At 39.2% G+C, this 27,555-nt stretch overlaps 1 protein-coding gene and 1 pseudogene across 3 annotated transcripts; both read left to right on the forward strand.

The window, feature by feature from the left end:
* The first annotated feature begins 1,849 nt into the window (after window positions 1-1,849).
* On the forward strand, window positions 1,850-26,010 carry LOC124090961 (tripartite motif-containing protein 5). 3 transcript variants are annotated; one of them, XM_046441777.2, is made up of 8 exons: window positions 1,850-2,039; window positions 12,612-13,090; window positions 13,649-13,744; window positions 17,726-17,956; window positions 22,694-22,716; window positions 24,023-24,123; window positions 24,388-24,414; window positions 24,791-26,010. In XM_046441777.2, exons 2-8 carry the CDS (start codon window positions 12,671-12,673, stop codon window positions 25,342-25,344), a joined length of 1,452 nt encoding a protein of 483 aa, XP_046297733.1. In that variant the 5' UTR covers window positions 1,850-2,039; window positions 12,612-12,670; the 3' UTR covers window positions 25,345-26,010. The 3 variants fall into 3 exon arrangements, 2 of the variants coding, with proteins under 2 accessions (XP_046297733.1, XP_046297736.1); XM_046441780.2 differs by lacking the exon at window positions 24,023-24,123 and having other exon boundaries at window positions 1,851-2,039; window positions 24,791-24,983; XR_009226581.1 differs by lacking the exons at window positions 24,388-24,414; window positions 24,791-26,010 and having other exon boundaries at window positions 1,851-2,039; window positions 22,694-22,820; window positions 24,023-24,125.
* On the forward strand, window positions 14,195-17,718 carry LOC124090968 (ATP-dependent RNA helicase DHX15-like; annotated as a pseudogene).
* Window positions 26,011-27,555: the final 1,545 nt, after the last annotated feature.

Consider the following 27,555-nt stretch of genomic DNA (forward strand, 5'->3'; position numbering starts at 1 on the left):
ACTATAGAAGGTCGACCAGGACCTGTCTATATTTCATCTTCCCATCACTGTTAAACTTGTCCAACTGCTGTACATATGCCTGAATGTTCATGCTTACAAAAATATGTATGAGATCCTTGCATATCTTAATATGTGAAGAGGTTATGAAGTGTTCTGTTTCTCAAATAATCTCCTTTTAAAAATGTACACAGATGACTTATAAAGAATTTTTAAATATTTTCCAGAATATGTTTTTGGGATTTTGATTTTTCAGGATATTAGACTTTGGGGATTTGATCTTTTGAGAGTTTAATATTTGGAATTGTGTCTTTAGGGACTTTGCCCAAAACTATGCACAAGTGTATATGAATTCATCAATCCTGAGCCAGGCAGTATTCATCCAGCATGGCTGTTTTATTCCCCCTTATTTCTATACCTCTTTATGTGAATTCCAGCAGTGACACAAATGGCCCTGATTTACATTATATACACAATGGTTATTTTTATTTATTAATTTAACTGCTCTGGGAGTACCCAGATTAAATATCCTTTTTGGGTATGTCTCTAATTGTTTCTCATTCACATTTGAACCACAGAACTAGAAATTACTCTTATAATTATATATCTGAATATCTATTTAACTGTCACTCTTATATGCATGACTTTGTAGTCAATATGAGAAAATGGGGGAAATAGAGAAATTCTCTTCCTGACTTTATGAATTTTAGAGTTGAGGGGTACAGTGTGGAGAGGGGGATGGATTTACTAATGATGGTCTTGAGTAATAGCAGCTGCTCACAGCAGTTCTTATCATTACCCTCTCCTCACATATTTTCATTTCCTAATTCAGAGGATACTGACTGAATCTTCACCTCTGCTTCCAGTGAGGAGCCCTAGAAAGCTATGAATGGTTTATGGGCCACAGCCCAGCCTTCTGGACCAGTTCCATAGAGACTAGCAGTGGAGAATTAGGCCTGGCCCTTCTCAAGCATGAAATACATAATTTGGAGAAGACAACAGGGGCACATGTGCAGTTCTTTGAGGCTTCATAGTTTATCTGTTGTAAGTGTAAAAGATTGTAATATTTCTGCATGGCTTTCCAGATCAATTTCTAGCATCAAACCCTCTGAGTTTGGAACTCTTAATGGTGTGGCAGCTGCAATGATCTGTGGCTTCATGGTTTACTGGTCTTGTAAAACCCCCAAGCCCAGACTCAAGGAATTATGTTGGTATTCTAAATATCCTTAACTATGTATACCCTTCTCTATGAGCCACATCAGCTGGCTGAAAGCACAACCCAGCTAAGGTATCAGGAACAAGAGGAGCACATGGGAAGAATTTCCATTAGGAGCACCTTTTCTAACTTTCAGTACTATGTTGGGTTAACATGAATTATGTTGGAAGTGACAAGATAACAAGATCCTGTAAAGGGGAAAGGGACCAGAGAAGGGGGAAGAGACAAGAGGGTAAAAGAAGACAGTAGGGTGAGTGGACATGAATAAATCAATATATGCACATCTGGAAATGTCACAATCAAACCCATAATTTATATAATTGACATGCACTCATAATTTCGAAAAATCTGGGAAATAAAATACTCAACAGTAGAGCAAAAGATACTCAGAGGGCAACATACTAGGTAACAGCCAACATATTTCAGAGCTACAGTAATTCGAACTGTGGCCAGGCAATAGATAGCAAGTTGAACGGGTAAGGGGTGGGGGGCGTGCCCCTTCGTTTTACCACCCCTCCTCCTGGGGAAGGCAGGGCTGCACAGGGGCCCACTAATTGGGGTGTGGAGGGGGACCAAGAGGCTTACGTGAAGGCAGCACATTGGCCCAATTTCTCTTCCCCGCCCTCAAGAACTTAACTTTCGTTTCTCTGGTGGTGCACTAAGCCCAGGGGGAACGCCCTGGTGGAGGCAGGTTTGGAGAAGGAATCTTGCCCACATCTGCCCGGTCCCGCGGACTCCACTTCGCTTGAGTTTCTGAGGAGTTACTGAGCCAATTTGCGGAGAGCAGAGTTCACAAGACTTTAGAAGAAAACCCGGATTCTCTTGGGTGAGTTTGACTTCTTGCCAGGAAGATTTTCTGAAGGCCCGCTGGCCCAGCTCGGGGATTCCCTGCTGAGAGCAGCCTGGGGGAGGGGTGCTGTGAAAGAAGATGGGAGTAAAGGGATGAAAGGCATTCGCTTCCTGGAGGGACCTTAATTGTCCACGCTGAACCTAACCCTGTCTCCTTCCTGGTCCGGAATTTTGAATTGCACCTTGGTGAAGGGTGCCAGAGGCCTTTTTTCCTTGGATAGATGTTCCCTCCCCAACAACTGTGGCAGAGCTGGAGAGATCTTTAAAACTGAAAGCATAATGCCCGTCAGGGTAATAATGTGATCTGCAGCTACAGATCCATTCCCATCACCTTGGCCTGCGTTCAGAAGCCCTGATGCTTTGTGGCCTCTTATCTACTCGCCGGGCCTATTTCACAGCCCCCACCCAGACACGGAATTACTGCAGTTCCTTAAAAACAAAGAAAGTCCAGGGTTGTATATTTTCTCACATGTTGACTCTAAGGAGAACGAAAAGGATCTCCTGAAAAGAGAAGAGAGAACTGTAGGGTAAAAGTAGGGGAGAGTGGGAGGAGGGAGAGAGAAGGGGCTACTTGGGATGGACTGTAATGAAGTTTGTTACATGCATGCATAAATATGTCACATGAAACTCATTGTTCTCTATGTAATTAAACAATAAAAAGAAGTCACCACCCTTGCTCTTCCTTCCCCTTGAGCCATATCTGCCAAAAGCAGAACTCAACTAAGAACTGGTGAAGGACATGGGAAATTACAAAAATGTCATCTTTTTTTTTTTAATACCAGGGATTGAATCCAGGAGTGCTTAACCACTGACTGAGCCACACATTGCCATTCCCTTTCTTTAAAAAAAAAAAATTTATATACATATATATACATATATATGTATATATATAATTTTTTTTTTGAGACAGAGTCTCATTAATTTGCTTAGGTTTACTTTGAACATGTGATCTTCCTTTCTTTGCCTCCATAGTCAATGGAATTAATGCCACCTATATACGAGACGAGTTCTCCATTGCATGTTGAAGTTTGAACACTAGAGAAGCATGCAGAAGCAAGCATATAAGGCAGGGTTTTATTTAAAAAGGGGTAACATAGACTTCCCACAGGAAGAAGAAGGGAGCCATAGCTTGTATCCTGGTATCCCCAGAAACAAGGTGTTCTGCCTTTTTATATGTCCTAGGCTTCCTTTGTTCTGCTCTCTTCCCCTTATCTCTCTCCTTCCTGCTTACTTGACTAGGCCCAGGAATGCTCAGTGGGATGGCCAAAAGGTGGGAAATAGGTGGGTTGAAGGGGGAAGGGCAGGATTGAGCAGCCCACAGCACATTAATTAACAAGCTTATAGCTATCTGTGGGGTGGGACAATTCCTGGGACAGGTTACCTTAGCAACTGGTTGGAGCAAGGGCAGGTTCTTGATGAGAGTACCAGAAGGGCTCTGAAGGAATTAACATTTCAATCCCTCAGGGGACAGACTCCAACTTCCAGGACTCAAAATTGGCCTCCTTAATGGATGGCATTAGAGCAGATTATGCTAAGTGAAGCTAGCCAATCCCTAAAAAACAAATGCCAAATGTCTTCTTTGATATAAGGAGAGCAACTAAGAACAGAGCAGGGAGGAAGAACATGAGGAAAAGATTAAAATTAAACAGAGACATGAGGTGGGAGGGAAAGGGAGAGAGAAGCGAAATTGCATGGAAATGGAAGGAGACCCTCATTGTTATACAAAATTACATATAAGAGGTTGTGAGGGGAAAGGGGAAAAAAAAAACAAGGGAGAGAATTGAATTACAGCAGATGGGGTAGAGAGAGAAGATGGGAGGGGAGGGGAGGGGGGATAGTAGGGGATAGGAAAGGTAGCAGAATACAACAGTCACTAATATGGCAGTATGTAAAAATGTGGATGTGTAACCGATGTGATTCTGCAATCTGTATTTGGGGTAAAAATGGGAGTTCATAACCCACTTGAATCAAATGTATGAAAGATGATATGTCAAGAGCTTTGTAATGTTTTGAACAACCAATTAAAAAAAAAATGGCCTCCTTTATGGGACCTGACTCGATTTACCTATCTATACTGACTGCCTGTCTAATTCTGGCTTCAGAATTACAGGCATGTGTCAGAAGTGAGTGGAACGCACTAGTCTTCTGAACCTACATGTTGCACATCTGTCGTGCCATATCACAGTATTTTGGAATTGACTTATTATTTTTCAGTTTAAGGCCTCAACTGATACTAGATGACAGTGTTTAGCAAATGAAGTATATTTCAATTTTATTTTTTAGCCTTTTTAGAGAAAGTAATCCTTTCTACATAACATCAGTACTTCCATCATGCCAAGAGAAACAGTTTACCTCAATCACAAAAGAAGAAAGTTCTGTTTATGTTGCTTAGCTTTTTACAAACCTAGTTTGTCCTCTGGGTTCATTCAGGTTGTGCCAAATGACAGGACTCCTCTTCTGAGGCTGAATTATGTATCATTAATAGATGATGGATGGATGGACAAACAGACATAAAAATTTCTTTATCCATTCGTCAACCAGTGGACAATTTAATTGTTTCCAAGTCTTGACTATGGTGAATAATGCTACAGTGAACATGGGAGTACAGATATCTTTATAAGAACATGATTTCATCCCTTTTGGACATGTACCCAGGAAGAAGACTTACCAGGCCACTTGGTAGTTCTGTTTTTCATTTTGTTGGGGTCTCCATATTGTCACATGACTACATTCTCACAAATAGTATGCAGTGGTTCCCTTTTCTTCATGGCCTTGCCAATACTTTTTATTTGTCATCTTGTTTATAAAAGCCATCTTACCTGGTATAAGGTAATGTCTAGTATAGTTTTGAATTGCATGTCCCTGATTAGTGATGTCTGGTACCTTTTAAGATATGCCTCTTAGCCAATTTTTATGTCTTCTTTGCAGAAATATCCATCAGTTTCTTTATCCATATTTAAAATCAGGTTTTTCTGTTCCTGACTTGTCTGAGTTCTTCGTGTATTTTTATATCAACCAGTTATTTGATCTGTGCCTTACAGATATTTTTTCCCAATCAGAAGACATTTTTATTTTGTTGATTGTTTCCTTTGCTGTACAGAACCTTTTCTGTATGATTATTTTTTGATTTTGTAATCTGAGCTCCATGCCTCCCTCTGGTGCTGGGAATCCAACCCAGAACATCACCCTGTAGCCTAGATTTAAAAAAAAAAAATCGTATAATATATAATTATAATTTTATAATTATAATTATAATTCATAGTGGTGTTCATTTGACATAATCATATGTGCATGGAATACATTTTGTTCCATTTCCGTCCCCACTACTTCCCCTTTCACTCTCCTCCCTTCTGTTCCTCTTCCTCTTCTCTACTGTTCTTCTTTCTGCAGGTGAAAGTCACTGTAGTATATTCCTTCATGTATATAGAACCATTTGTCAATTTCGTTCCATGATTCCTCCCATTTCCTGTGCTCTTCCCTCCCCCTATCTTCTCTTCCTTTACTCCACTGATGTCTCTTCTCTTTTCCTGGAATGCTCCCCACCTTTTCCCCTTTATTTTGGTCTAGCTTCTGCATGTGAGAGAAAATGTTCAATCCTTGACTTTGTGAGTTCAGGTGCCTATCAACAGATGAATGGATGAAGAAAATGTGGCATATATACACAAGGGTGTTTTATTCAGCCATATAGGAAAATGAAATTATGGCATTTATTGGTAAATGGATAGAACTAGAGTACATTATGCTAAGTATAGCCTGGATTTTTATTGAGATCCAAACTATTATTGCCAAGGCCAATGTCAGAGACCTTTTCCTCTGTTTTCTTTTTAATAGTTTCATTCCTTACATTTAGATCTTTTATTGGCTTTAAGTTGATTTTTTTCTAGAGTTTAAGATAAGCGTCAACTTTCCTTCTTTTGCATTTGGAAATTCTTTTTCCCAGTACCGTTTATTAAAGAAACTGTCTTTTCCTTATTGTTTTTTTCTTGGTTCCACTGTCAAAAAATTATTTGACTATATACGTTTGGATTTATTTCTGGGCTCTCTACTTTGTCTCATTCATCTGTGTGTACATTTTTATGTCAGTTGTACTGTTTTCAGTAATTTTGCTTTGTAACATACTTTGAAATTTCTCAGGATTGACCTTTTGAAGTTTTATTTGTCATTTCCAATGAATGTTAGGCTTGTTGTTCCTATTTCTGTGACTGATACCATAGAGATTTTTATAAGGGTTACCTTGAATTTGTGTATTGCTTTAGACAGTATGGACTTTTTTAAGAATGTTAATTCTTGCAATCATTGAATACATTTTTATGTTGATTTGTGCCCTTTTCAATTACTTTCAATAGGTTAGCTTTTATTGTGCAAATATTCCATGTCTTTAGTTATATTTATTCCTATTTTTATTTTTTATGCTTTTGAATGAGGATAGAATAAAATAGACCAGTAAAATGGCCAGGCAGTTAAGAAAATGGGCCCCCTTCAACCACACCTGGAGGCTAAGGGGTACAACAGTGTACATATGAATGCACATGTTAAGGCCTATTTCAAATGTAAAAGACCTGAAGGCTCACCTGTGAGTACACCTACAACCAACCTCTTTGTCCCAGAGGTAGAAAATGGAAGGTGGAGGTGAACCAAATGGAAGTTACAGGAAGGAGGATGGATTACAGTAAGAAGGATTGAAGTGAACCTTGGATGGTAGCCAGCATGCCTTTTTCCATACCCAGTTTACATAGATTTGCTCCATGCTCTGCCCTAGAACCATATATAAACTCCGAAGATAGCACAAAGTGGGATTGTATTTCTTCTCGCTTAAATAAATCCTGTTCCATTTACTTCCCTTCTGTGATTATCTGTGGATTTTATTCTGCAAAACTTGGGAATTTGGTAAAGTGGAAAATCTAGTCTCATCCTCCAACTCTGGTTTCACTTTCATAAATGGAATGATTTCTTAATTAATTTTCAATACTAGGAATGGAAACCAGGCCCTTGCACATCCCAAGCTGCATTCCCAGCCTGGTTAATTTCTTTTTTGGGTATGTAGGTGGGTAATCATTATTTGTGCAAAGAAATGCAGCCTGATTTTTCTATGATGACATTGTACCTTGTGACTTTGCTGAATTAATTTACTGGCTCTAAGAGGTTTTGTATAGTGTTTGGAGTTTTCTGTCATCTGTAAATACATATAATTTTACCATTTTCTTTCCCATTTGTATAGTTTTCTTTCTTTCTTTTATCTGGTTGTTCTTCTTAGTACTTTTATAACAGTGATCCATTTTATGCTTTGAATGTAGTAGCCCTTGCTGCTCTGGCACTGCAACTTATTTTTAAAATGTGCATGCTTCTTTCTCTTCTTCTCTCCCTGCTCCTCCCTAATCTTTCCTTTTCCTTAATCTCATGGGAAATAGGATTACCTTTCTTCCCCCATGGTAGCCAAATTTATCAGTCCTTGGGTACACACCCACCATAGGAACAAGTAACTCAGACTTTGGGGGTGGTACCAGAAGATGTCAGAAGTGACTATCTCCCAAATTAACGAGTAAATTACAACTCTCACAGAGCACACAGGGAATGTAGCCTCTGAATCACCTCTTTAAAAGCCCCCTTTCTGCTGACAGGCAGAATCACAGCCTTTGGTGCAAGAATCCCCCATGTTTCTCCTTTGCAAATAAAGCAATAAACCTTCTTGTTCTTTTTTTTCAAAACTACATCCTCGTTATTGGATTGTCATCAGGGACAAGGACCGAGTTTTCAGCAGCACTTTCAGTACTATGGTGAACATAAATGACAAATATGAATATGTTCTGTATCAGATCTTCAAAGAAAAGCTTTTATCCTCTATTAATTATGTTATGTTATGGCATTTTTATATATGGTCTTTACTCTCCTGAGGAAATTTTTCTTTTATTCCTTTTTTTTTTTTTTTTTGGTACTAGGGATTGAATCCAGGGCTGCTTAACCATTGAGCAACATCCCCAGCTCTCTTTTCTATTTTATTTTGAGGCAGGGTTTCACTGAGTTGCTTAGGGCCTTGCTAAATTGCTGAAGCTGGTTTTGAATTTGTGATTCTTCTGTCTCAGCCTCCTTAGCTGCTGAGATTACAGGTCTGCACTACCATGCCCAGCTTGATTCCTACATTTTTATACTTTTAATGATGAAAGGATGTTGTACTTTGTCAGATGCTTTCCTGCACCAGTTGTGGTCATCATTTTTGTTTGTTTGTTTGTTTGTTGGGAAGCTACCAGGTGTAAGTAAAAATAACCAACATGGTTCCGCAACGTAATGAAAATACAAATAACCAGGATCGAAGCCGACCTCAAACAGATCAGCAAGCTCTCCTTTATTCTACAGGGCAGTCAATCAATTTGGCATGAGAGGGCTCATTTTCTGGTTACAGAAATGGCCTGCAGATTACAGAAGGAGTCTGAGTTTTATAATTTACAATGAGGGTGAATTAATCATTGGAGACTGTAGAGGTGCTATTGGAACAATCAGGGACCTAGTTGTGCAGGTTAAAATTTTAGCTCATGAAGGCAGTTGCCAAAAGTTTGAAACTCATTGTCACTGGGAAAAGCTCAGAACTTTTTTTTGTTTTGTTTTGTTTTTCATGTTCACTGCTTATCTTCCTTCCTTTGGGACCCATTGTTGCCTAGAGTTTCACTATTGGCTTTTCACCTTCCAGAACTCATCTGCAATGGGAAAAGGTAAAAGTCCAGGGCCTAGCTTTTCAATACCTGCCTCCTCCTTTCAGGATTGATTGTGGTTGGGAAGGGATGAATGTTTGCTTTTGGTGGAGATGCTGGGGATGAACCCAGGAAGGGATGAAAGTTTGCTTTTTTACCTTGGGGCCCCTTGTTTCTAGGAGAGGTTTAATATTTGGCTAGTTTCCTTTCCTTCTCCTGAGTCACACTGTCCCTCTGTTGTTTGGGGGTGGGGGATTCTTGTAGGAATATTATTTTCCATAGCCCTTCACCAGGGATTGAACTCAGGGGCACTCTACTGCTGAGCCACATCCCCAACCCTTTTTTAGAGACCAGGGTCTCACTGAGTTGCTCAGCGCCTCAATTTTGCTGAGACTGACTTTGAACTCAAGATCCTCCGGCCTCAGCCTCCCCAACCACTGGGATTACAGACTTGCACGACCACACCTGGCCACCATGTGGTTTTAATCTTTTGTTCTGTAATATTATGTGTCTTATTGATTGATTTGTATGTGCTAGTTTTTTATGCCACAGATAAATCCCACTTGTGTTTTGTTTTTATTGTCATTGTTTCTTTGTTTGCTTTACTAGAGATCAAAACCAAGGCCTTGTGCATGCTAGGCAAGCACTCTACAAGTAAGCTACATCCCCAGCCTTTAGATTTTTGTTCAGGGTCTTACTAAGTCGCACAGGCTAATTTTGAAGTTTCGTCCACCTGCTTCAGCCTCCTGAGTAGCTGGGATTACAGGCATGCACACCGTACCTAGGTTCCCAAATTCGTTGATTTTTTTTTTTTTTCTTCTGCCTGAGCTAATCTGTTGAAATTGTCTCCTGCAATTTTCATTTCCTTTGTTGAATTTCTCAGTTCCAATATTTCTCTGTGGCTCTTTTGTTAAGTTTGCTGATTTTCTCCTTTGCTTGTTGTTATTTTGAATTGCTTTGGGTGCAGTTTGTAGATTTTCATTTCCTTGGGTCAGTTACTGGAGGTTCCTTTGATAGATTCCTCTTTCTTTGCTTCTTCACACTTCTTGAGTATACATGTGTCTGTCTGCATGTTAACTTTGCAGATTATCTTTTCTGGGGAAAGACTTTCACTTCAGGTGACTACAAGAGTGCCACTTGAACAGGGTGGGGTGGCTCTGGTTTTAGGTAGGCATAATGGTGGAGTCTTCATGTAGCTCTGTCAGCTGTAATCAATGTGCAAAGTCTGAATGTGACTCAGTGGCCTGCACTGCAAGAACTTGTGGCAACAGCCATGGCAACACAGCTGGTGTCCTGTCTGTAGCTTTTAGATGCCACTTGGGTTCCAGGGTACATATGTTCAGAGTGGCTGCAGAGCAAGGATCCTGGACTTAGAGACTTGTGGAACCAACTTCTGTGGCACTTAGGAACTTCTGGTTCATAAGATCATTAACCAGGGTATATGAGGTCACCCTTACAGCCCTACCCTCAGACTCTGAGGTGTACCCTAGCAGCTGAGGCCCAGGGAGAGAACATATAGCTATGGCTCTGACATGGGGTGGAATGGGGCAAACCCTCGAATCTATGCTAAAATGTACATGTTGTAAACTTAATCCCCAATGCTGTTGACAGGTGGGCCCTCTAAGTGATGAGGTCATGAGGCTTCTGTCCTCATTAATGGATGAATGCTGTTATTACAGGAGAGAGTTAGCATGGGAGTGAGGTGCTGATGAGTTTGGCCTCCTTCCCACTTGTCTCATATTCTGCCTCTTTCATGTATGCGCTTTACTTCTTTTTGCCCCAAGATGATGCCCAAGAAAGCTTCAGCAGACATAGATCTCTAATCTTGGACCTTCTAGCCCTTAGAACCTAAGAAATGAATGTTTTTGTTGTTGTTGTTGTTTTTAAAGAATTACATAGTCTCAGGTATTTTTTTGTAGCAGCACAAATATGGACCAAGACAGTAGGATTCTGAGGAAGCCCAGGCTCTGGGGGCCATGGTGCAGCAGCAGCAAAGACCTAGGAATGGTGGGCCACAGCTGTGGCTCAGGCCTTGCAGTTCCCAACTCAGGAACAGTGCAGTGATAACACCTTGTCCTGAGAAGTTGAGGCACCACAGCAGCTCAGGCCTCAAAGATGGTATGGCACAGAGATGACTCCACTCCCGGGAGGCTGGGTGCCACAGCAGCTCAGATTCCAGAGTGCAAGTTTGGTTCTGAGGAAGAAGGGCACCTCTGCTCTTTGGCCTGAAGAGCAGGATGGACTAGCTCAATGAGGGCTCTGCTTCCCTGAGAGGTAGGCATGCTGTCAGATTGGCCCCAGTACACACAGTTGGATGATTCAGGCAAAGTTCTGTTTGGGGTGACACAGGAAATTTTTTAGACTGATATTTTCTCTCTATTATTAGAAAATAGTCCTTAGTGTTATATAATTGAGAAGTGTCACATTTTCTGTTTCCTGCAGACTTATATGATACCAAAGCCCTACAACTCACTGTACATCAGGCATTCTGGCAATTTTCTTCATTTGTTTATTTACTTAGGTACTGGTAATTGGACCATGGTGTGCTTAACTACTAAGCCACATCCGTAGCCCTTTTATTAATTTTTTTATTATGAGAAAGGGTCTCAACAAGTTGCTTAAGTCTGCACCAAGTTGCTGAGACTGTCCTCAAACTTGCAATCTTCCTTCCTTGAATTCCCAAGGTTCTGGGATTATAGGCACATGCCACCACACCCAGCCTATGCTAGCAATTTCAAAAACATTGAAGAGCTTGTGTCATACATGAGTAGACTCTTCATAAGGGTGATTTATTTTACCTAACACGTTTGTCCCCTTTTTCATCCCATATTCCCCTTCATGCTTTTTTGGTTTGTTAAACCTTTGTTTTCACCTTGGAATTCTTGGAAAATCTTCTATTTGCCCCTTTTGTTTAGTCTTGCAGCAACTTGCCCATCTCTCTAGTAGTGTTTATCATGTCTGCTCCTTCTGGCTATTTAATTTACTATGCCTGTCCAGTTGATTAATCCCTAGTTGTTTATACTGTGCTTGGGCTCATTTTACGTTTTTGATATTTAATCTATTTGCTAACACATCGTCAGTGACATTTTGTAGAATGATTACAAGACTAACAGGTAACTATGCAGTTAGCTCTTTTGTCTTGGATTAACTGTAATGTAGAGAGGAGACTTCTAAATGGACCCTAAATGGAATAAGTTCATCTCACCTCAATGTATTGAAGATAAATCACATTGAAAATAGTAAGTCACTTAGTATCTCTATTCACACATCTAGTGAAAGGATTATAACTTATGAGGTTCAGACACACTTCCAGGAGCACACACTCATTTTTATTTATTATGTACTTTTGATAAGAAAAAATAGCATTGCATAAGTATCAGAGATGATGGTGTTTGAACTCTTGGTAAGGTAGTCAGAGCAGCTCTTTGTGATAAGATAACAGGTAAGGAGTCATACTAATATCAGGGAGCTTTCTATACTGGGAAAGAGCAAGGGTGAAATGCCTGAAGCATAAGTGGTTTGGTGCTTTTAACATTGAGGATGTGTTTTTGGCCTGGGGAAAAACAGGCAAGGATAGATGGTAGGTTACACAAAATTCTTGCTAGAACAGGCCTCTATTTCTCTGCCTTTCCAGTAATAGTAAAGGGAAATAACAGTCGTTACATATATGAAATTTATCATGTGACGTGACCTACTTGATATTTATTATGAAAAGATCTTACCAAAACATGTTACCAAACTCTGTTCTTTGTTTCTCCTCTTTTTTAAAAATTTTGGTCTGGGTCTATTATCATTTCTACATAGTCAGTATCCATTCTATTTCAACCTTTCTTACTCTGCCCACTTTTAATCTTCCAATCATGTAGGAATCTGAGCAGGAGGAATCTCAGAAGTCAGGACAGACAGGAGCAGGAAAACAGATGCTATGGCTTCAGCAATCCTGGGGAATGTAAAGGAGGAGGTGACCTGCCCCATCTGCCTGGATCTCCTGACAAAACCTCTGAGCATCGACTGTGGCCACAGCTTCTGCCAGGCCTGCATCACATCAAACTATGAGTCCATGATGAGTCAAAAAGGGGAGAGCAGCTGCCCTGTGTGCAGAATCAGTTACGAGTTTGAGAACCTGCGGCCTAATCGGCATGTGGCCAACATAGTGGAGAGGCTCAGGGGTGTCAAGCTGAACCCAGAGGAGGAGCAGAAGATGTATCACTGTGCACGCCATGGAGAGAAACTCCTACTCTTCTGTAAGGAGGACAAGCAGGTCATTTGCTGGCTTTGTGAGCGTTCTCAGGAGCACCGTGGACACTCCACATTCCTCTTGAAGGAGGTTGCCCAGGAGTACCAGGTAAGAGATCAGGTGGGGGGAGGACAGAGACGATATCTCTTTACACTCTAGTCTAATTACATTGTGTCATGGAACCGATGTCTGTGATTTGTTTCTATGCTATGCTATGCTTACCTTCTGAGGCCTAAAGGTTGAATTTTTACCTTCACTTAATTGCTAAGCCTGGAGTAGAAACTCTTGGACAGGGAGCATAAAAATACAGTGCCTTGTGCTAGATCTGTAGAGATTTCGAGTAGAAGAAAAGCTCTTTCAGCAGAAGAGTGAATGAGAAGGGTTGGTATATGAGTTCTTTCCTTGCTGCAACATCAGGTTCCTCTTCTAGTGCAAAAATATTTAGACTACTGTTGGTGAGAGGTTGGTAACATTATTACCAGAGACTTAGAGAAGACACCTTCCACCACAGGATTTCTTCCAGTTCATAGATTACCATTGTCTGTTCACACAGTTTCGGAAAGCTCTAGTTTCTTCTGAGATCAACCTGATTTCTTCCAGGTTTATCCTCTCTCTAGGTGCTAAGAAAGTTCTTCCCTTGACTCTGGTGTGATTCTTTTCTCACAGGAGAAGTTTGAGGAAATGTTGCAAAACCTGAAGAGATCCAGGGAAGAAGCTGAGGAGTGGAAAGTTGACATCCAAACTGAGAGAACTTTCTGGAAGGTAGGGGGAAATACTTTCTGAGGGAATTAGCTAGAACTCTGGGCAGGATCTTCTTCTTTATTTCATGTCAGTCTATAAGGTGGAAAGCATTTGAATAATCCTCTTTGCCCTTTTCCTTTTGGAGTGGAGGCTGGAGAGTGGGTACAACACAAAGGAGTACAGCTGTTTGGAGAGAGCTGTTCACAGGGAGGCACTCCAGTGAGGTTGGCTGGCATCCTGTTGCTGTGGTGCTTTTTGAGACTCTGATTCTACTGAAGGAATACTTAGGCAATGGGTCATGGTTCTGTCTTCAGTGTTCAGCTTTTGGCAGAGGTTCAAGAGTGGAATGAGGAAGTTGTAGCTGGAGGGTGGGCATCCCCAAGAGTTAAGTGGTTCTTCTCCACTGTGCCAATACAGTCGCCACCTTTTTTTCTTTTTAATTCCTTCCAAACCACTTGCTCTGAGACTAAGATGCCCAAATAGCGCCGGTTGGACCTAGGGGAGGATAACTCCTCTAACCAGAAGCCTGCAGGGAACATGAGAAAGAAGGACTGAGAATGTGATAGAGGGCTTAGAGAGCAAGAGAGGGAGAAAGAAAGGCAGAAGGAATTGTGAGCTTCAACCAATTGCTATGCTTATCAGCGCTGTATTACGACCTTTGAAACCTTCTCATTTATCTCATTCAACACATTCTGCTCATTCAGAGCACACACTGGACATGCAGGACTCAAATCACTTCTGCAGTGTATTAATCCACTTGCCAGTTTACCCCATACACCTTGATGACTATGATATTCTAAAGAAATGACTTCAGCTCTTTGTTTGAATAGGTTTACAGATATGCCGGTTATTTGTTATTTGTTCTGGTTGGTGAGACTGGGTCTGGTAAGACAACACAGTTCCACAGTTGTGTGTGGAGTATGTGCGATCTTCACCAGGACCCCAGAGAGGAGTTGCCTGTACCCAGCCCAGGAGAGTGGCTGCAATGAGCGTGGCTCAGAGAGTTGCTGATGAAATAGATGTGACATTGGGCCAGGAAGTTGGTTATTCCATTTGATTTGAAGACTGCAGTAGTGCAAAAACTGTACTTAATTATATGACTGATGAGATGTTACTTCATTAAGCCATGAACGATCCCCTCCTGGAGCACTATGGTGTAATAATCGTTGATAAGGCTCATGAAAGAACACTGGCTACATATATTCTCATGGGTGTTTTAATTCAAGTTGTGAGACATCGATTCGATTTAAAGGTAATAGTTACGAATACTACTCTACATGAGGGAAAATTCAGATTTACTTTGATCACTGTCCACTATTAATTATGCCTAGCCTCATACATCCTGTTGAGATCTTTTATACTCCAGAACCAGAGAGAAACTATCTTGAAGCAGCAATTCAAACAGTGATCCAGATACATATGTGGGAAGAGGAGGAGGGAGATCTTCCACTTTTCTTTACCAATCAAGAAGAAATTGGTGAAGCCTATAAAAGAATAAAGCGTGAGGTTGATGTTATGGGTTCTGAAGTTGGTGACATTAAAATTATTCCACAGGGCTGGGGTTATGGCTCACTGGTAGAGCTCTCGTCTAGCACCTGTGAGGCACTGGGTTCGATCCTCAACAACATGTAAAAATGAAATAAAGATATTGTGTGTCCACCTACAACTAAAAAATAAATACTTAAAAAAAAGTTATTCCAAACCCACTTGAATCAAATTGTGAAATATGATATATCAAGAACTATGTAATGTTTTGAACAGCCAACAATAAAAAATTAAAAAAAAAAAAAAGTTTTTCCAAAAAATATGAATTGTAATGCATCCTGCTATCATATATAACAAATTAGAATAAAAAACCAAAAGTTTTTAAAAATCAAGATAAGGTATTTCTAAAACAGTGTACAGAATTGAGAAAACCATAGACTTGTCTAAATTTTCTTCTCAGTTTATCTAAGTGTTATCCTCAAGAATATTAAAAGAAAAAATCATTCCACTCTTCTCTGCACTCCACCCCAGCAGTAGCACCCTCCACCTCCCAATAAATAAAATGGAGTAATTGGAAGAATGGTGGTCATGTCAACTAACATTGCAGGACATCACTGACATCACTGTCACTCTTTTGGTGACAGCAATTAGAGCAGCTTCAGATCAGCTTCAGAGCTGGTTGAGCTAGACATACCAGACCTAGGAAATGCTTCAGGATTTACACAGAGAAACATTATAAAACAGGAATGCAGGATAACACCTATCCTGAGATTGTGCATTTTAATTTAGCATCAGTGGTGTTACAGTTGAAGAAACTTGGTTTTGATGATTTGATGCATTTTGATTTTATGGATCCACCAGCTCCTGAAACTCTGATGAGAACCCTAGAAATTTTGCATTATCTGGGTGCTTTAAGTGATGATGGAGCTCTGACTGAATTGGGATCCATGATGGCAGAGTTTCCTCTAGATCCACAGCTTGCTAAAATGGTTATTGCAAGTTGCAACTACAATTGTTCTAATGAGGTCCTATCTATTACTGCTATGTTGTCAGTCCCACAGTGTTTTGTTTGCCCCATGGAGGCCAAGATGAGATTTGCCCACATAGATGGAGATCATCTGACCCTGCTGAATGTCTATTATGCTTTTAAACAAAATCATGGGTCAGTTCAGTGGTGTTATGGCAACTTCATCAACTACCAGTCCCTGATATCCACAGACAATGTACACCAGTAGCTATCTCGAATTATGGACAGATTATGGACTTATAAAGTACTTCTATGCCTCATAGAAGTACTGACTTTATAAGCAGGGACTATTATATTAACATAATAAAAGCTTTGGTTACTGGGTATTTTATGCAGGTGGCACATTTAGAAGGAACAGGCCATTACTTAACTGTGAAAGGTAATCAGGTCATTCAGTTGCATCCCTCTAGAGTTCTTGACCACAAGGCTGAATAGGTGCTTTATAATGAGTTAGTTCTAACAACAAAGAATTACATCTGGACATGTACAGATATCAAGCCAGAATGGCTGGTGAAAATTGCCCCTCAATATTATGACATGAGCAGTTTCTCACAGTGTGAAGTAAGGAGGCAGTTGGACTACATCATTGCCAAACTTCAATCCAAGGAATAATCGCAGTACTGAATTCCATGGTTAGAACTGAAGTTATTCAGAGGAGAGCTTTAAAAGATGAATGAATTCAAAAGTTCAAGTTGTGCTCTTCATGTAGGTTCAATAATGGCCTTTAGGCCGGCTGTGGTGATGCACGCGTGTAATCCTAGGAACTCAGGAGGCTGAGACAGTTGGCAAGTTCAAAGTGAGCTTCATTAAGGCGAGGCACTAAGCAATTCAATTAGATCCTGTGTCTAAATAAAATATAATATAGAGCTGGGGTTATGGCTCAGTGTCAAGTGCTTCTGAGTTCATTCCCTAGTACCAAAAAAATAATAATAATAATAATAATAATGGCCTTTATTCGAAAGCTTTTTAATTTTTCTTTACAGTAAGTATTCCAGTTTGATTTCATAGATTTAAACATTTATGCCTCCCCTTTGTGTTGACATGCAAGGTCATTGTAATTGTTGAGATTGATTTTAGAAGTTGTAAAATGTTACATCTTCTGCTTATGTAAATACCATCTTCTGTCTCAGTGCATAGGCAGTGACTTAAAAAAAGTCTATTATACTAATAAAAAAAAAGAAAGAAAATGAAATGAGGAGCAGATATGGAGTGTCCTGGATAGCTGAAGCTGAGGCACACCCAAGTATTCCATTGCAGCTCAGGTTGAGTCTGGACAATGCTGACTTAAGGTCATTGTTTTGGAATGTCATGAAGGAAGGGAAAGGGAAAGATCGGCCTCCCTCAGAATCTCTCCCTTGGTTCCAAGACTACCCTGTGAGAACTCCCCATGTAAAATAGTTCTTTTTATGGTTCCTATTCCCAGTCTCTCTCTCTCTCTCTCTCTCTCTCTCTCTCTCTCTCTCTCTCTCTCTCTCTCTCTCATCCCAAAGAACAAAATACAGAGTGAGGTGGAAAATGTCCAGATAGAGTTTGGAAAACTGAGAGACATCCTCCAATCTGAGGAGAAGCAGGAGATTCAAAAGCTGAAGAACGAGGAGGAAGTTATTATGAACAGCCTGACAGAGTCTGAAAGTGAGCTGATCCAGCAGAGCCAGGTGGTGAAAGATTTCATCTCAGATCTGGAACATCGGTTGGAAGGGTCAATAGTTGAGATGCTGCAGGTAAGACTTTCAGCTTCTCTGGGCCCTGAAGTGCCTCATTCCCAAATCAATTATGAAGCTTATGGAATAAGTAAATGTGTAAGTAGCAAGGAAAATAATCCAATTTTTATTATTTTATCGAGTGCAGTTCAAAAGTTAAACCTTGGAGGGAAGATCCACTGTAACCAGTGATATTTGGTAGGCCTTGTTTTCTGCTTTTTTAAGCATCTTTGTGTTTTTTGTTTTTTTAAAGAGAGAGAGAGAGAGAGAGAGAGGATTTTTTTAATATTTATCTTTTAGTTCTCGGCGGACACAACATCTTTGTTTGTATGTGGTGCTGAGGATCGAACCCGGGCCACACGCATGCCAGGCGAGCACGCTACCGCTTGAGCCACATCCCCAGCCCTAAGCATCTTTTCCTCAGCTTCATTGCTGACAAACAAATGGCTTCCGGTTACAAGAGATGTATCTATCATTTCCCTCATAGAATGAGTTGAGACTTTCCCCTTTCTGTATTTCCTACGGGGGGGGGGGGGATTGGAAGGATTGGTATTATTTCTTCATTAAATATTCAGTGAAATTCACCCGTGAAGCCATCCCAGTCCATTCTGCCCTTTTGGGTGCGGTACAAATTTTTAAACTTTTTTATTGGTGTCTGGCTGTTTTAGATTTATACTTCTTGAGTCTGTTTTTGGTCATTGATATCCTATAGGAATTTGTTAATTTCATCTGATTTTCAAATATGTAATCCTAATTAATCATAAGAATTCTTTGTAATCCTTTTAATGTCTATGTGTCTATGTATTGACTCTATTTTAATTTACAGAAAATGTATGTATTTATCACATATGTGCCCAATTCTCCCTGCCCTTTAGCCCCTGACTAGCCCCATTTTAACTCTCTACTTGTATGAGATCATTTTCTGCCCATTCCTCATACTTAAATGAAATCACGCAGCATTTGTTTCTTTGTGCTTGACTTGTTTCATTTAGTGTAATCTCCTGCAGGTTCATTTCATGTTGCTGCAAATGACAGATTTCTGTCTTTTTTAAAGCTGAATAGTATTCCATTGTGTGTGTGTGTGTGTGTGTGTGTGTGTGAGAGAGAGAGAGAGAGAGAGAGAGAGAGAGAGAGATTTTCTTTATCCATTCATCCTTTGATGGGTGCTTAGGTTGATTCCAAAGCTTGGCTATTGTGAATAGTGTTTTAGTAAATCTGAGAGATATCTCATGGACATACTTATTCATATACTTTGGATATAGTCCAAGTTGCTGGGTGGCTGGATCATTTTTAAATTTTCAAGGAGCCTCTATATTATCTGTCATCATAGCTGTGCTCATTTACATTCCCCCCAACATTTTTGCCAAGGTTTCCTTTTCTCCATGTCCTTGCCAATGCTTGCCTTTCCTTTGTGATAATAGTCTTCTTACCAAGTGTGAAGTGGGATCTCTCAGTGTAGTTTTAAATTGTGTTTCCTTGATGATTAGTGATTTTGAGCATTTTTTCATATACCTGCAGTTTGTTTGTCTTCTTTTGAGAAGTGTCTGTTCAAGTCCTTTGCCAGTGTTTAAATTGGACGTTTGTTTTTCTGCTATTCAATTATACATGTATATGTGTTCTTTATATATTGTGGATATTAACCCCTTAAAAACATATACTTTGCAGATGTTTTCTCCATTCTGTAGCCTGTCTTTTCATTTGGTTGCTTATTTCCTTTTCTGTGCACAAGCTTTTCAGTTTGGTGTAGTACCATTTTTCTAATTTTGTTTTTGTTGCCAGGGTTTGGGGTTCAGTCAAAACATCATTGCTCAGACCATTGACATGGAGTTTTGCACTAGGTTTTCTTCAAGTAGTTTTTCAGTTCCATGTGTTATGTTGAAGTTTTTTATCTACTGTGAAATGATTTTTGTATGTGGTATGATATGTTCTTAATTATCATTCTTCTGCATATAGTTATCCAGTTGTCCCAATGCAATTTATTCAAGAGACAGTCCTTTCTTCTCCGTACTTAACCCCCAGCACTATGGGTTGACCCAAGGGGAACTCTAGCACTTAGGTACATCCCTAGCCCTTTTTATTTATTTATTTATTTTTTATTTGGAGACAGGATCTTGCTGAGTTGTCTAGGCTGGCTTGAACATATGATCAAGTCACTGGTTTAGTGGGCATTGCTGCTATGCCTGAACCTTCTGTGTACTCTTGGTACACAGTGTATTAAAAATCAACTGACCATAAATACACCCAATCCCACCAACCTCCAGACTCCCTATTGTTTTCCATTGACAAGTGAATCTGTTTTCATTGCCATTGTTTTGTGTCTTTATTAGCATAGTTTTATTGGGGCTGGCACACTCGCCTGGCATGTATGCGGCCGGGGTTCGATCCTCAGCACCACATACAAACAAAGATGTTGTGTCTGCCGAAAACTAAAAAATAAATAAAAAATTTAAAAAAAAAGATTACAGGTCAGGGCTGAGAATATAGCTTTGTCAGTAGAGTGCCTATTAAAAAAAAAACATAGTTTTGTTATAGATTTTAAACTCATTGTGATGCCTCCAGCTTTGCTTCTTTAGCTGAATTTGAAATATTTTAGTGTTTCTCTATATCAGTTTTTTCAACCCATTAACACAAGATATCTTTCCACTTTTTTGTGTCTGTTTCAATTTTTGTATCAATTTTTTTATATGTTTCAGTATATAGATTTCTCACTTCCTTGTTAACTTTAAGTATTTTATTTTATTATAGCTATTATAAGTGGGGGTTTCTTCATTTCTTTTGGATAGTTGTTAGTATAGAAAATCAATTAACTTTTGTATATTGATTTTACATCCTAGAACTTTACTGAATTAGTTTTTTATTCTAAGATTTCTGTGTGTGTGTGTTTGTGAAATCCGTAGAGTTTTCAGTAAGATCATGTTGTCTGCAAAGAGGAAAAATTTAACTTCCATGTTGGATATCTGTTTCTTCTTTTACTTGCCTAATTGCTTGGGCTAAGACTTTCTGTACTAGGTTGACAAAAGTGGTGAAAATGGGCTTTTTCCTGATCTTGGAAGAAGGGTTTTCACCATCTCACTGTTGATTATGGTATTACCTCTGAGTTTGTCATGTATGGACTTTATTTTATTGTATATTCCTTCTGTAATTAATTTGTTGAGAGTTTTTATCATGAAAGGATATAGAACTTCATGATATGCTTTTTCTGTATCTTTTGAAATCATCATATGGTTTTAGTATTACATTCTGTTAATGTGGTGCATCACATTTAAAATTTGTATGTTGAAGCATCCTTGCATTATGAGTCAGGGTCTCACTAAGTTGCTTATGACCTCACTGAATTGCTGAGGCTGGCTTTGAACTTGTGATCCCCTGTGCCACTGCACTTCGCCTTTCTTTTTCTTTCTTTAGTCAGTTTAGTTACATTTGATCGCCTTTATTAACTCTTAAAGAACATTTTTTTTCATCTATTGTTAGCCTTTTTATGTCATTTATTTTTGCTTGATGGTTATTTGACAATCTCTATTGTGATAAGGATATGGAGACCATAGAATTCAGTGCAGTCACTGATATAATTGTGTTTATATTTAGTACTTTGTTATTTGTGTTCTATATTTCTTCTGAAGTTTCTTGGTATTTTTCTTCTCTTAAGTGCCTTTTGTTGTTGTTGTTGTTGTTGTTGTTGAATAAATATATTCCAGGATAGAAATTTAGTCTTCCTGGTTTTCTAGCTGTATTTTTGTTGTCTTAGTGCTTGATCTGGTGATTACAAAATGCACCCTATTCTGTCTCAATCTGCTTCACATCAATACTAACTTAATTCCTGCAAAATATAGAAACTTGGAACAAATACTTCATTTCCTTCCTCCTTCTTTGTGATCTTATTGTTATATATACACACACAATATATATACATATATAAATTATCAAAGTAGTACTTAATTATTGTGTTAATATATTTCCAAATTATTAAGAAGTAATTTGGAAAATGAACTATAGAGTTTTTTATAGTTTATTTCTTTCTATGAATTTGACCCACTTGTTGAAGGAATTTTGGTTGCAGCTGAACATCTTTAAATATTGTGCCACGCACCATGGCACATGCCATAACCCCAATATTTTGGGAGGCTGAGGCAGGAGAATCGTAAGTTCCATCAAGGTCAGTCTCACTAACTGAGGAAGTGTCTGGGTTCAATCCCCAGTGGGCCCCCCGCGCCGCCCCCAAAAAAAAATCCAAAATAAGAAAAAAAATCATCAAGCTCCTGTGCCAGCAATACACTCTAAATTCTCTTCTGATATTACATCTATTTCCCTTCATTTTTGAAGAATTTTTTTTGCCTTATGTGGAATTCTGGCATTTTCCTTTTTCTTTCAGTCTTTTACTCAACTTTGGTTATCCAGAGTCTGCTTATACTTGGCAAATAATAGTATATCAGTTTATGTAAATGTTGAATAAGTGAACGAATTGTGTATTATTTAAATTATCTCATGGGGAGCCATGGAATGACTGGCTTGAACTTATCTTTTTATTTGTGTGTGTATGTGGTGCTGAGGATTGAACCCAAGGCCTCGTGCATGTGAGGCAAGCACTCTACCAACTGAGCTATATCCCCAGCCCTTGAATTTATCTTTGCTATTTTGTTCATCACACTGTGACCATCTCTGTTCTCAGCAGAGCAGGGGCTGGTGACAATGTGATGAAGCTTGGTCAGTGAGGACAGTCTGTGATTTAGTAACTTGTGTTTTTTTCCCCCTTCTTTCTAGGATACAAATGATGTCATGAGAAGGTACGTGTGTGATACCAGGGATGATCCTTTTGTGTAGTAAGAAGAGATTTGTACTTAGTAGAATTATCTGGCATTCAGTTAGAATACAACATCTCCCAGATCAGGTAAATTTAGATATAGTATTATCTTAAATTTATAGTCACAAATCACGATTTGAGTATTGTATGGACTAGACAGATTCTATGATGGGGACTTGGGTTGTGGAGGTCAGAGTTTGAAACAGTAGTTGTCCTGGGGATAAGATGTTCTAACATCAGACCCCCTGTGGCACCAGCATTTCTTGCCCTCATGTGCCTACTTCTAGCTCTGGTTGCAGTTGTAATGGCTGCTTTATTTACTGTAGGCAAGATTTTTCTTCTTTGTCTGATAAGTACTAAGAATTACTCTTTGGGACAATTCCTGCATGTTTGTATGTTTCTTCTGGGAATAAAGGAGACCAAGGGCTTCTTTGTGATTTCTATTTAGATTTTCACAAACAAACTAGAATCTCTGGATAATTAAAAATCTTGACTGAAGTTGAAGTTGGTCTGTCAGGGATAAAGTGTATGAAAGAGTTTCTGTATGTACAAGCATCTTCCAGTTGCATAATAAGGAGTCTGAACCATCAGGAACTAAGTTGAAGGTGCCAGAAGGCACTGCCTTGGTGTGCAAGGATAGCATCACACCAGAATCAGTTGATCCATGTACATCTCATACTTTAGGAAAGGTGCATATTTCCAGAAACATAAAATTCAGACTACTATGACTTTTGTGTTCATAGTATTGCCCTTGCCAAATGTTTGACATTTTTCCCCAGAGAATATGAAACCTCAGATGTCACCTGAGGGCTTCCCTATTAGCCATAAGCTTTGAATATTTCCAGATATGATTCTTACATATCTTATTTCTCAAATACCCAGGAGCCAGGACCTGCAGTCTTAGTTTCTGAACATTTTCTCCAGAACACACATTCATAGCACTGATATTCCTCATATTCTTTTTTCTTAGACACCACAGTTTTGTAAAATCCAATATTTCACCATTGACCATGCATTCTAGGAGGTAGAGAGAGGGGCAACTTGATTCATTTTAGAAACTATGCTTCTGAGATGTTAAGACCCTCACAAGATTACAAAGAAAGTAAATAGGGAGGTGACCATGAAACATTTCTTAGGAGTTCAGGGTTAGGAATCTTCCCTCCCCTTCTCAGGATCCTTGGTGAAGAAAATTCAAGTGCATCAATGGGGTGAAATGATGGGAAGAAATTGTTGTTGTCGGGGTGGGGACCACAAGGTCTGAAGTGTGGGTCAACTTTTTCCATCCCTAGGTGTAAGGACTTAATGCTGAGGAAGCCAAAAACTTTCCCCAAGGAACAAAGAAGAATATTCCGAGCTCCTGATCTGAAGGGGATGCTGCAGGTGTCTAAAAGTGAGAAGAGCTAGATTTAATGTGTGATTCTAGTGGTGGCAGGTGATAGATGGGGAAGATGTTGGTTTCTACGGGTAGAGGAGACAAGGGAGAGTGGACTCTGTGTGTTCACCATGTGATCATATTTAATGGGGAGTGGCCATTCATCCTCACTCGTCAGTTTACTGCCCTATGATATCCCTCCTCCTTTTCCTAATCTGGAAAGGGAATGGATTTCAGTGCTGACACCTTTGTATTTCACACCATGAATTTTTATCATTTCAGAGCTGACAGACGTTCAACGCTACTGGGGTAAGCAGAAATTACTGTATCATAAGCCACAGTCTCCTCAACGTCTTTCAGAATTGATTTCTCTGGTAGTTCTCATGTTTTAAGGTCCATGTTGCTCCTTCCAACAGTTACTCACATACCTTGTTTCTGCAGTGTTCTATCTCTATGACTTTTTTTTTTTTTTTTTGGTAGTTGTAGATAGGTAGAATGCCTTTATTTAACTTTCGGCAGACACAACATCTTTGTTTGTATGTGGTGCTGAGGATCGAACCCGGGTCGCACGCATGCCAGGCGAGCACGCTACCGCTTAAGCCACATCCCCAGCCCCAGGATTCCTTTAATAACATCACAAATAAAGCTAAATCGTATCTGTCATGTAACTCTAATTTTTCTACAGTTCACCTGACACTGTCTCCAAGCAACAATCCAAATATTGTCATTTCTGAGGACCAGAGACAATTAAGATATGTACCCCAATACTGGCGCAAGCGTGGGAATTATCATGAAGGTGTTCTGGGCTACCCACCTATCACATCAGGAAAACATTACTGGATGGTAGATGTGTCCAGGAAGGAGGCCTGGTATCTGGGATTGTGTGATAGAAGTTATTTTCAATCCTCAAATTTCCAAGGACGGAGTAAAAATTATCAACCTAGATGTGGCTATTGGGTTATAGGGCTTCACACATTTGAATATAATGTTGAATATAATGCTTTTGGGGAGGATGCTGCCCGTGATCCTTTGACCTTGGTCCTCTCTGTGACTGTTCCTCCACAACGTATCGGGGTTTTCTTAGATTATGAGGCTCGTGAACTTTCATTTTACAATGTTACAAACCATGGGTTTCTTATCTATAAATTCTCCAGATGTTCCTTTCCTAAGGAAGTTTTTCCTTATTTCAATCCTGGGACATGTCCAGAGCCCATGACACTACACTGGCCAAGCTCTTGAAACTTCTTATACCTTCACCCCATTTGTGCAGTGCCTCTGGCCCTTTTGTGTATCCCATGCACCTGAGCTCACTTGCACCATTTTATCCACCTTTCCTTGCTGTCTTCAGCCTTTCTGTTAGGAAATCGTTCACTCATAGATGTATATATAAGGATTTATGAATCCTCATATGAGTATTTATCCCAATATCACGTTTATCCCTCCATCATCTTCCATGCTTCCAAGGCAAAATGACCAATTCCTCATTAAATAATCCCATTATTGAGGTAACACCTCTGCCAAATCTTTAAAACTCTATTCTTTTTTGCTACTGACAGAAGATGAAGGAGAGTTTTCTACCACCTTTCTATATTACTGAGGGCTATGCATAGGAGTACCTCTCTATAGAATGATCCCTTAACCCTACGTCAGTTTACCCATGATGCTTCTTATTCATCAAGGAATCAAGGAGTTAAGAAGACGTGTCCTAAATGGTATATACTAACAGTAGTTGTTTTGTGTATGGTGTATCTATGTTCAGATTCTGTCCCTTTACAGATTAGCCATATAACCTTGAATAACAACAACAAAAATGGATGTGCTTTTTTTTTTATAAACTGATTTTGGCTTAAAAAATTGTAACTGATACTTTGGATCAGTGTGAGAAAATAAATGAAGTACAAAATATCTTTTGAAGTGTCCCAGTGAGTATTTGTTCTGTTAAATACTAGAAAGTATCAGTGCTATCAGTATCCCATGAAACAGGTTGTGTGAAAGGGAGCTAGGATTGACTGTTTACTGGAGTCTCATTTTTATGTCCTGGATACTAATTCCAAGACCACCTATGTGCCAAGTATATATTATGTATTTTACTTTTTCAATTTGTTTGTTTTGTTTTTCTAATTCTGGTGATGCCATATGTTGGTCCCTATCAAGTAAACGAAACTAAATTGTATGGGATTCAGATCACCATTTAAAAGAAATAGATAAGGGCTGGGGATGTGGCTCAAGCGGTAGCACGCTCGCCTGGCATGTGTGCGGCCCGGGTTCGATCCTCAGCACCACATACAAACAAAGATGTTGTGTCCACTGAAAACTAAAAAAAAATAATAATAAATAAATAAATAAATATTTTAAAAAAAATAAAAGAAATAGATAAATAATCCTTATGAAACTCACTCCATGTACTATTGTGAAAATTAACCAACAGGATATTTTTAATAACCTACCTTGATTTGATAAGAAGTAATCCATTGGTAGGGAGTAGTTCAGTGATAGATTCTTTCTTAGCATATGCAAAGCCCTAGAATTCAGTCCTCAGCACCCCCTCAAAAAAGTAAGAAAATGTAATACTGTAGCCTGATGTCCATTCTTTTTTATCCTCCTCACAATGATTAAATAAATGATTTTTTTAATAACTAGATTAAAAGATCACAGATTTTTAAATTTTAAATAAATTGTAAATAAGTGTTTCTGTATAATTAAAAATGTTAACTTCACGCCTGTTTAGTCTTTTTTTCTTCATACTTCTGTAGTAATTCTGTTTCATTGAAAGTCCTTTTCTCTGTTTTAAAATAAATTTTCATGTATATTAATTACAATGATACAGGGAGTTAGAAGCATATTTGAGGATTTCTGAACAGTAGTATGGTAAGTATTTTTGTTTTTGTTTTTGTTTTTTTCCTTATTGTGATGAAGAAAAAAGCCTGTTATTCAGTGAGCTCCTAGGAGAATTGTTTCTGTGGTGAATGTTTGTGCAGGGTACCGTGGGAGCCCTATGTATTCCATTTCTTCCCCAGTTGAACTCTAGGCTAAGAAGAAGAAAAAGAAAAGAAAAAGAAAAAAAAAAAAAAAGAGGGAGGCTGTTTGGTCAAGCAGTATCTGTTCTCAGCAGTTCTTTGACATAGGAATTCCTAAGTTCTTCATCTTTGGGTGAATTTTAATGAGAGTCCAAGATAGACAATGCACAACTGCTGTGTGTCTGTGTGTGTGTGTGTGTGTGTGTGTACACGTGCGCACACGCGCACCTCAGTACTCATCCTTGGCAACTGGAGAAAATCAAACCTATGAATTTTCCCTTAAATCTTGCCTTCCTGTCACCCCATTGCTCTGATGACTGAGGTGTTCAGTCACTAGAAACAATTAGTACTATCTTAAGTTCTTGACAAGTGACGTTCATGTCTTTCCATGGACTGAAATACCCAGTACCCCGGTTCAGAATGAAATTTGCAG

Source organism: Marmota monax, unplaced genomic scaffold (assembly GCF_021218885.2).
Source record: "Marmota monax isolate L192 unplaced genomic scaffold, Marmota_monax_Labrador192_F-V1.1 WCK01_AAM20220418_F8-fsc00068, whole genome shotgun sequence".
Lineage (NCBI taxonomy): Eukaryota > Metazoa > Chordata > Mammalia > Rodentia > Sciuridae > Marmota > Marmota monax.